The sequence below is a fragment of the Cyprinus carpio genome, chromosome B10 (assembly GCF_018340385.1).
Source record: "Cyprinus carpio isolate SPL01 chromosome B10, ASM1834038v1, whole genome shotgun sequence".
Classification (NCBI taxonomy): domain Eukaryota; kingdom Metazoa; phylum Chordata; class Actinopteri; order Cypriniformes; family Cyprinidae; genus Cyprinus; species Cyprinus carpio.
Window position 1 is genome coordinate 1,722,217 of NC_056606.1, and position 10,979 is coordinate 1,733,195.

The following is a 10,979-nucleotide window of genomic DNA, read 5'->3' on the forward strand; positions in this document are numbered from 1 at the left end:
CCCTGCGATGGACTGGCGACCCTGTGTGTGTGTGTGTGTGTGGTGCCCTGCGATGGACTGGCGTCCCGTCCAGGGTGTAGTCTCGCCTTGCACCCTGTGTCTGCTGGGTTAGGCTCCGGCTCACCGCGACCCTATAAAGGATTAAGCGGTTAATGATAATTGATGGATGGATGGATAGGGGACCACTCCCCCTTCTCCACCTATTTGTAATGAAAAAGCGTCAGCTCCTCAATTTCAAGCGAAGACCGCTTGACTAGGTACCGGGATAACTTGCTCGAAGTTCTTATTTTGATTAGGTACAGGGAACGTTTCCGCTTCACCGTTGGCGACTTGCGATGTTTGATTAGGTCCTGCCCTTAGTCTATAAATGATGTCTTAAAGGCCACAGTTGTGATTAGTCAAAATAAAACACCCTGTACCTTACCATGACCTTTGAACAAAGTGTGTCCATCTCATACTATTCTTTTTTTTTTTCCAAGTCCTCTGCAAAACGTCAAAATATGTATTACAAAATTATTTGGATGAGGTCGTCTAAAATGGCTTGTCTGTTCCAGGTCCTGTCTCTATGTACTGTTTGTCTCACTGTATATATTCCGTGTGGAAACAGTGCTTTGTAACACTAGTTCCGCTATGAAAATGGTTACTGTGTCAGGTCTTCTACGAAAGCAGTCTACGGTCTCACCCTTAATTTACAATATTTGCCAGCAGACCCGGCGCATATTGGAGACCGGCGATTATATTGACTGTTAGACAAGAGGCATGCAAAACTGTATTAAATAACAAGCAGAAGCAGGAATTTGTATAAAAAAAAAAAGAATTAGATCTACCATGATAATAATAATCATTTATTTGCGCTGCAATGAGAGTATGTTTGTCCCAGATTAATCCTGAGTGTTCTTTTCATCGCTGTCAGTTATTAGTTTATTATGCTCAAACTCTACATTTTCCTCAACATGTTGCCCTCCAATGTAGTGATGTCCGGTTCGTGAACGAATCGTTCTTTTGAACCGGTTCTTTTTAGTGAACCGGTCGAACCAGTACACTAAATCGGACTGAATCGTTCAAAACGGTTCGCGTCTTGCGTCACCGCTTATCCACAAATTATTAAAGTTACTCACTTTCGGATATGCCTGACAGTCCCTCCGACTCTAAATAAACCAATATCCTGCAGTAGCATATTACTAGTTACTCCAATAGTTCACTGAACTGACTGAGACATGTTGAGAGAAGTGATGAGCACGAGCAGCTGAGATGAGCATGAGCAGCTGATACTACCCGAAGTATGAACACGAGCACCACATACCGCTATAGACTGTTTCGCACACTTTACAAAAGAGAGAGGTACAGCAGTTCTCGAATCAACAGTACAGAACCGAGAACTGTTGTTTCGGACCATAGACTGTATGCCTGAAACATTCTATAAGGGACGAAGGAAGCGCATGTTTCATAAGTAGGCTATATTGTGTGTTGAACATCATAAGTGCAAAAATATATTAAAATAAGATAAATAATGTATTGTAAACGAAAAATAAATGCAATAAAACATGTTCATAACATAGTTACTGTCTTATCACTGCATTATTTTAAATATTGGAAACACAATGAATGGATTGGAAAACTAAACCTTTATTAGAACTAAAACATTATTTTCAGGAACAGCTCATTTAATTTCTAAGTTGATATAAATCTTTGACGTAAACTCTTGCCAAGGTTTAAGGGTGCAAAGTAAATGTTTATAATGTGTTAATCAAAACATAACATATTAAACATACGAGACATGCTCGACCTTTTAGCTTTGTCGATTGCATTCAGATTACAGCCGTTCTCAGCTCAGCACACACAGGTCTATGCTACGGTTCTCGAGTCAAGATCTGCAGTTGTTGCAGCAGTTCTCGAATCACCAGTACAGAGCCGAGAACTGTTTTTTTCGGAAACGATCAATAAACGAGGTTAACCCACCTACACACAGCTCATAACCGAACTCACCTTCCATAAATGAACACGACATAACCGATGAACAAACGACTAAACGAATTCGACGAAATGTATGTTTATTTAATAAAAAGAATTCGACGAAATGTATGTTTATTTAATAAAAAAAAAAAAAAAATTATAAAAACAACATTAAATCAAATTATATCTTAAGACATATAAAAACATCATTTGTCCACCAATATAAATAGCCTACAGGGTTCATTTGCAAAACGTAAATATTTATTTATCCAAGAACTTAACTTATCCAAAATTATTATGAAGATGATTAGCCTACTATTATTAACTTAAATCATGATTGCAAATGCCTTTAAACGTCATTACGTGATGACGTAAAAGAACCGATGAAAGCGTCATTGCATTGATGGCGTAAAAGAGCCGATAGACGTTTTTTGAACCGATTCATTGAAACGAACTTTCCGAAAGAACCGGTTCGCGGAAAAGAACCGAACTTCCCATCACTACTCCAATGTTGGCCGCGGCTTCTTCAGATATATATTTGATTTTTTTCCGATCTCAAAAAAACTTATGGTAATAATATTAATAAATCATACCCCATAATTATTTGTGAGCTACCTTCCTCCCGCCCATTACACAGTACAAGCAGTCTGAATGACAGGCAAGTTAAGCAATCCAGTGTCACAGGGAAATATTACCGATTGAGTTCTATAATTGAAATTGGAGGCTACTCTGTAGAACTATATATATAAATATATTTTAACAACAAATAACTAACACCTGTGACTCCATTGATGGCCCTTTTTTATTCACTTGCAACCGGTTCTGTGAAATTTGGCATAGTCAACTTTCTTGTGTGGTCTGAGCCTGCATTCTGGCAATGGAGATTCCCTAAGACTCGTCCTGTGCTATGGTTTCAGGGCAGTCGTGGCATTCAGAATTTGAGGTTTCAGTAGCGGCAACGTTTGGTAAGTTACTTTATTAACACACCATGGGGATCTCTGCATGTGGGTAATTGTTTTTACTGTCACGTTCATTTAATTTCTGACATTATTTTAAGCACAAATATTCAGTGCTATTTTAAATAGCAACTATACGATTTTACATCCAAACAGATTACGTCGATGATCTATTTGAGGAGTTACATTTAACATTTAAATATGGAGGACCAGACAACAATTTTGGATTATAACTTGAGCAAAGGTTACAAGGCAATGACGAACGCTGTATTAAAATGATTACAGAAACGTAACATGATACATATTCTACAGTACCATCTACCATCAGGGTATTTGTAACGCAGCTTGCCGTAAACCGGAGCACAAACCCGGCTGTACAATGATTACGTAGTTCCGGAATTCAAAGTCGACTAATATCCGGTACCTGGCTCGAATGCAAGGTCAACATGCGATAATGTCATGAATTAGTACACTGTTTAATATATCTAATTGCAAAGCGTTGTTTAATTGTAAACAATAGGAATGCATTCAGAATATAAATATCTACATCGGGACCTGTTATTTGCTTTAAAGGGCACATATTATGGAATTTTGAAATTTACCTTTCATGTAGTGTGTAACATAGATCTAAGTGAACAAAAATATCCTGCAAAGTTTGAAATATGAAAGTGCACCGTATATAAAGTTATTGTCTTTCAAAAGTAAGAGTCGACTCTGAGTCACTTTTATGAATCGTTAGAAGACCGAAGCTTTTTCTCTGACTAGATGGCGTCAACTTGTCAAGTTATTTGAATACGATACGCCCACTTATTGCGCTCCAAGGCCAGGGAAAACTTGAAAACATCATGGCCACGAGACGCTGTCTATGGTTCTGAAGTGCGACTTAAAAGCAAACTTTTTTCATCTGCCCAAGGAGGAGCTACAATTCATATATACAACTGTACCACAGAAGTATAGTCCGGGCCTTGTGCTTTGTTCTCGCCATTTTGAAGACGATTGCTTTACCAACTTAAATGCACTCAAACTTGGATTCGCGAGCCGGCTGGTATTGAAGGAAGGTTCAGTTCCAAGTGTATTTGCATCAGCTTCCTCCTCCGTATCACAACCTGTAAGTGTTATTAATAATTGTTGCTTTTATGTTTTATGTAGCTTGCTTTATTTGGTTTGTTGTGTAAGCACGTAGGTTCTAGGTCTTCAATGACAATTGTACTGAGATATGTGAAGTGTTTGTCGTTGTTGTCTTAAAGAATAGAGTAATACCTCGTAGTTTTTTTTTTTTTTTTTTTTACGTTATGTTTATGCATCTGGCTAACGCAAACAAAGACTGATTGTGCTTTTACAATATGAACTCTGGGCTATGCGCGTTATCAAAACTACATAACATAACTATCACAACTGATTGGGTAATTTGACCAATCACCGCAGATGAGCGTCACGCAAAGGAGGGGTTTGGAAAAATGAGTCGTTGAACGAATCATTTGGGAGTCGGTGAGCAAATCAGGTAAAAATAAATGCATATTATACGACGACAAAAGTGTTTTTTGTCATTGCAGGCATGTAAAACTGTTGTTGGGGACTCCCAAAACAACATTAGGAACATTTTAAATGTCATAATAGGTGCCCTTTAAATTTGACTCCAGTTCAATATCTCCTTTAAAGAGCAACTATCGCAGTTTGTAGAAAATGTTGTTGTATGGCCTAATGTGTTGGTATGAATGCATAAGTAAAGCATCTGCTTTTATCCCTTTCCCTGTTAACATCCTGACAACTTATAAAAAAATTTTTCTAACTCCACCATAAAATGTCTTTAATATGGCGGCTTATGGACAGCACTTTGGTGCAGCAGGATGTCACGTGGTCTCACGCAAGAAATGCTTCATGTCAATCAAGTGACTCGAGTGGAACTCATCTGAAGAGTAATTAAATAATTAGCACACCAGCTATTGGGTACTTATCATAACCATCTTAACAAGCCACATTTACTGACATATTTAACTACTTTTGTATTTCTGCGTACTTCAATAAGCTTTTCAATCCACAGTAACAAATTGAAAATTTAAGAAAGAGAGCATCCCTTTTCCATCCTATAGTGACACAGCTTAAGATACTGTAGAAAACAAAGTCACCTTACAAAAAATGGCACTATATTGTTGGGTTTCTTCAGTTATTCATGAGTGTTTGAGTTAACACCTCTAACCAGGAAGAAAAAAGGAACGTGTAGCATTTTGCTAAATTTAATATTGTTGCGTATACCCTGTGCAGCAATAATAACAATAATAGTGTATTCCCTTTATTTTATTTTCAAATGTAACAGTATCTTCAAGCAAACAAAACCAGCTGCCTGCAAATGCAAAACTGGAAAATGCGTTCTGTGCAACATTATTAAATTGGATGCAGTATAATTTACCAAACATTTGGAAAATGTCTATAAAATCTAATTTCTAATTGAATTATATTATTTTAAAATTGTATTTTAATTCAAAGCATCTATTTAACTAAACTCAACTATCTGTAACTTAACCTAATTAACTTTACAATAATTAAGTGTAAATACTGTACAACATCAAATAATTGGCGGTCCTCAAATAATCGCCTGTCTGCATTAAAAGCCGGGTCGGCTCGCAAATATTGTAAATAATTGCCTGGTCTCTATTAAACACAATAAGTAATAATATAATGCGCATGATACTGGATTTTTCCGTGATGTCAAACATCTGAAGTTGATCTGTATCATTTATTTCTGTAATAATATATCAAACAAATAGTTTGTGTTCAATACGTTTACTTCTCCTTTAACCTATTAGTCTCTTCTTGCATTTAAATCAGTGCCGCCCTTGCACAATTTCCTAAACATATGTTTCTCTCTTCATTTCAAGAACTCAAAATAAATAAAGAAAAATGTCTTGGAGTGACGTCTTCTTCCCTGATAACCCTGCTAAAAGGGAGGAGGTCATCCGCAGAAACCAAGAGCTTCGGGAGTTGATGAAGAACAACTTCCGAGCCACTAACCAACTCATTGAAGTTCTTGACAAGCACCTGGGTTTGTCCTTCAGTCGCATATACCTGAACAACAACGCCACCATCAAGGAGAACTGCGAGGTGATGATACAACGCATGCATGAGATCCAGGCAGAAGTAAAGAAGATCGATGAGAAGCTGAAGGAGAAGCTGGAACCTCACTTATATGAGAAACTGAAAACCCTGTCACTCAGCGTCGAAGACTTGAAACAAATTAAATTAATACTCAGCGGATCATTGGGTGCCTTAAGTTTTGTGTCCTTCACTGTAGTTGGTTACCTAATCAAAAGTGGAAGGATACTTGCAAACATAATATCCACATGTAAAAAAGTGTGTGCAGGGGTTGTTTCCAGTTTGGCCTTAGGGGTGCTGTTCATGGGCGTTGATATGATGATCTCAGCGATTTTGGGGGCAAAAGAGAGAGATCAACTTGAACAGGTCCTGGAAGAGTATAAGAAAGCTTTGGATGAATTCAGGCCTGCTTCTGAAAAGTTCCAGGATAATATAACTTACGTCAAGATTAAAATTGAAATGATGCAAGAGGAAGGGAACTAACGGTCACCAGGTTAGCTTTGAATTGTTGCGTATCTAGCTCTATTCATTAGTACTGGATCATCTACACTATCAGGATTTTCAGTTACTCTGGTAATCTTTACATATGGATTAATAAGAAACTGATTAAGAAAGTGGTAATTCTTGATCAAACTGTTTTGATTGTTAAATGGTACTTCAGTGCTTGTTTTCTTTCTATATTGCATTCAAGATTTTTCTGTTTTTCAACATTAAAGTTTACTAAAGATACGAATCAGTTGTCTTTTTTATTCATATAATCTGAATTTCAGTTGATCTATTCATCCATGTATCCTCCCTCCCTTCTTCCATGCTCTTCCTATCCCTGCTTTCAGTCCTCTTCATTGTATATTTTAACATTTTTGTTAAAAAAGACTCAATCTTAACCTCAGCAGGGGCCATCCGTTGTTCATTGTGAACACCCCTTGAGCAGTATTAGAGCAATAGGCATCTGCTTTTGACAAGATTAAAACCTTTTTGTGTTGGAGTTTGTTATTGTGAAAGATCCCTGCAAACATCAACTCATGCACTCTCATCTTTTCCATGGGTTCCCCCATTGTCTCATAACTAAAGTGGTACATTGTAGAATTTTGTAAATGATGAAATGTCAATGGGAAATACGTCACTGTTGAATACTTTTGTTCCACCATTAAAACATATACAAAACAACCAAGAAAACAAAAAACAAACAAAAAAAAAAACAAACAAAAGCTTGTCTTGTTAAAGAGGTGTCAGTCGCAAAGTTGATGTGTAATATTCAACAGCCAATACAACACAAGTGCATTACTTTATTGTATAATTGCAGTGCATTTCCTCTTTACTAACAGAAACCACCAGGATGCTGTCGCTGTTCTTTGGGGATAAAAAAAAAGAAGAAGAGCTGATTCGCTCTGCCCAGCGCCTCCACCACTATCTCCACAAATACTACACCATCACCAACAAAGCCCTGGGGATCCTCAACACTCACCTAGATGAACAAATCTCCTCAGTCTCAGCGAAAGAAAGCGAAGGAATTGAGGAAAGCTGTGTCAGGGTGAGCCAAGTTATGTCTGAGATCTCCCACATCGCCGAACGGAGGGACAGACATGTCCACAAGAGTATCGAACCCGCCCTGTATGACAAGATCGCTTTCTCTGGGGTGTCACTGAAAGAGAAGGCTGCGGTGGTCAAGGAACTCAACGAGAGCACCTTGGGACTGTTGGGGACAATCTGTGGTCCTCTGGTCGCTGTCCTACTGGCCAAAAGTGAGGTGGGGAACGTGGCACCTCCAGTGGAGCAGCTCAAGGGCCTCCCACTCTGCTCTCTTACCCTGGGCGACCTCGTACAGAGCAGCGACAAACTCACTAAGCTTCTGAGTACATCGGGGAGCCAGCGAATTAGTCTCGATGAAGCCATACAGTTGTTGGAAGAGACCCTCTCGGTTCTGAAACCACCTTGCGACGCCTATGATGACATTGTCAGTGAGGTTCAAGCCTATGTGACACTTGTAACTGAAAACATCTAGAGAAGGATTTTTTGTTGTTGATGTTCAAAGAGGGTAAAAGAAAAAGAAAAATAATATTATAAAATCAAACAGATCATGCTAAAAAGTAAGAGTGGGAAAGAGTAAGGAATGAAATAAATCACATGGGCGATGTCTCATTTTTGTTGTTGTGTTTTATTATTGCTCTGCTTGGTTCTCAGTAGTTTCTTTTGCTTAGAGAGTTAGCCTTCGTTTTTGTGTTCATCCTAAAGAAAAGTAAAAAAAAAAAAAGAATTCAATAAATATTTCACACCCTCCTGCTTCACCCAGAAACCGAATATGACAATCAGTCTATTAGCACTGCTGGTTCGTCCACCCTTCATTGTGCATGGAACTGTGGGATACAGGGAGTCCCAGTGTTATGACAGTTGATCATTTGTAGACGAGCCCTTGCGCTTTGTTGAAAATGGTGTTGTAAGTGCATTCTGTAAAATAAATAAATTCATTTCATTTTTTGGATTTTTTTTTTAAACCAACAACAACATAACACCCAGAACAAAGATTATCCATATTCTCCAGACATTCACTGGTAAATGTGAACGATTAACTTGTTAGTTACTCAGACATCCTAAGACGTCAATCTTTGACACTAATCTAAGGAATCGTTAAAGTACTCAGCATATTATTATTTATTTCTTAGCAGACGCAGGGCAGCAGTGTGGAGTAGTGGTTAGGGCTCTGGACTCTTGACCGGAGGGTTGTGGCTTCAATCCCCAGTGGGGGACACTGCTGTTGTACCCTTGAGCAAGGTACTTTACCTAGATTGCTCCAGTAAAAACCCAACTGAATAATGGGTAATTGTATGTAAAAATAATGTGATATCTGTATAATGTGAAATAATGTATAATGTGATATATTGTAGTTACCCTGGATAAGGGCATCTGTTAAGAAATAAATAATAATATGTATCATATGCCACACCTGGATGTGCCAGTATTGTATAGGAAGCTGGACATTACATGTTGAATGTACCGGGGCAAGATTTCCAGCAATACATTGCCAAATGTAGATTAGAAAAATTGCTATCAATTATTGTTGGCAACTATGTGTAAACAGGCTTTAACACCCCTAAACCAAACATAGCCACAGCCTCTGAGATCCTGCTCAGGGTAGTGACGATTCGACTAAAGATTACCCCTTTGTTAATTAGTTCAACCACAGCAACAGTAGAAGCCGTTGTCATGATGCCCATTGTCGTAGTAAGAGCGTGAGAAGCTATTTTAATCCTGTCAGAAACAGGCGTAGATATATTACGAAGCTTTTTGTACAACTCTGGGTCCAGTTTAAGTCTGGGTCCGGTCTAGTTCCTTTATAAATGGGAACACTTTAACTGGAGTCTACAAATTTGTGTTGCTACAGTGTCACATGGTTCTGTTTGCACTTTGATGCAATGTTGCCACAACGTTATTTGGTTTGCTGGGCACTCTGTAAATGTTTAACTCAGGATGGATTGTTTATTACTCATAACTAAAACAGAGGTCAGAGAGCCATTGGCAAACTCAGACCACAACATCTCATTTGAAATATTTTTTAAAACCTCAAAAGTAATGACTAAAGCTAAGGTTTACAATTTTAGAAAAAAACTATGAAGGTATGAAACGGAGACTAACAGAAGTAGATTGGAGTAAAATAGAGAAAACATCCAAAGAAAAAGGATGGTTGTTTTTTTTAAAAATTTAGTACGCAAAATAATTACATTCCAAAAGTAGACAAATCTAAATCTAAAACAAAATGGGCAAAAGGCTTTAATAGATCAATTAAAAAAAATATTCAGTGGAAAAAGGCACTTTACAGAGCATTTAAAAGGGACCAAAAAAAAAAAAAAGTACACAGAAAGAGTACTTGGAACTGCAAACACAAATATAAAAGGAAGTTAGAAAGGCCAAGAGAGAGATAGAAATCAATATTGCTAAGGGGGCTAAAACCAATTCCAAAATATTTTTCCAATATTAGAACAGCAAGAGAAAATTCAAAGAGGAGGTTAAATGTCTAAGAGACACAAATGGCAAAATCATACTGTAGATGAAGAAAAAAAAAAAGCAAATATATTAAATGATTACTTTTCACAGGTTTTTACAAAGGAGAACACAGACAACATGTCGACCTGTTCCAATCCAATTTTAAATAACTTTAGCATAACAGAGGCAGAAATGTTAAAGGGACTAGGAGCTCTTAAAATAAACAAATCCCCTGGGCCGTATGAGATCCTCCCAATAGTACTCAGGGATTGTACAGACAGACTGGAAAATTGCAAACGTAATACCGATCCACAAAAAGGGTGACAAAACCGAACCAGGTAACTACAGACCAATAAGCCTGACTTCTGTTATATGTAAACTTATGGAAACTATAATAAGATCCAAAATGGAAAATTACCTATATGGTAACAATATCCTGGGAGACAGCAAGCATGGTTTTAGGAAAGGGAGATCGTGTCTAACTTACCTACTTGCACATGGATTAGGGAGTGGTTAACAGGTAGAAAACAGATAGTACTGATTAGAGGAGAAACCTCAAAATAGAGTGAGGTAACCAGTGGTGTACCACAGGGATCAGTATTAGGTCCTCTGCTATTCCTAATCTACATTAATGATTTAGATTCTGGTATAGTAAGCAAACTCGTTAAATTGGCAGACAACACAAAAATAGGAGGAGTGGCAAACACTGCTGAAGCAGCAAAGGTCATTCAAAATGATCTAGACAGCATTCAGAATTGGGCAGACACATGGCAAATGACATATAATAGAGAAAAGTGTAAAGTATTGCATGCGGGCAATAAAAATGTGCATTATAAATATCATATGGGAGATAGTGAAATTGAAGAATGCAACTATGAAAAAGACCTAGGAGTTTATGTTGACTCAGAAATGTCTTCATCTAGACAATGTGGGGAATCTATAGGGTTACAAGTTGCTTGGATATATTGTGAGAAGTGTTGAATTTAAATCAAGGGAAGTAAT

At 37.7% G+C, this 10,979-nt stretch overlaps 1 protein-coding gene across 1 annotated transcript in view; it reads left to right on the forward strand.

The window, feature by feature from the left end:
- LOC122138640 overlaps positions 1-8,725 on the forward strand; it is a 14,145-nt gene extending 5,420 nt beyond the window's left edge. The window contains exon 2 of the mRNA XM_042732073.1: positions 7,325-8,725. Within this exon, the coding sequence (XP_042588007.1) occupies positions 7,336-8,001 (666 nt within the window). The 5' untranslated portion in view covers positions 7,325-7,335 and the 3' untranslated portion in view covers positions 8,002-8,725. The remainder of the gene's footprint in view (positions 1-7,324) is intronic.
- Positions 8,726-10,979: the final 2,254 nt, after the last annotated feature.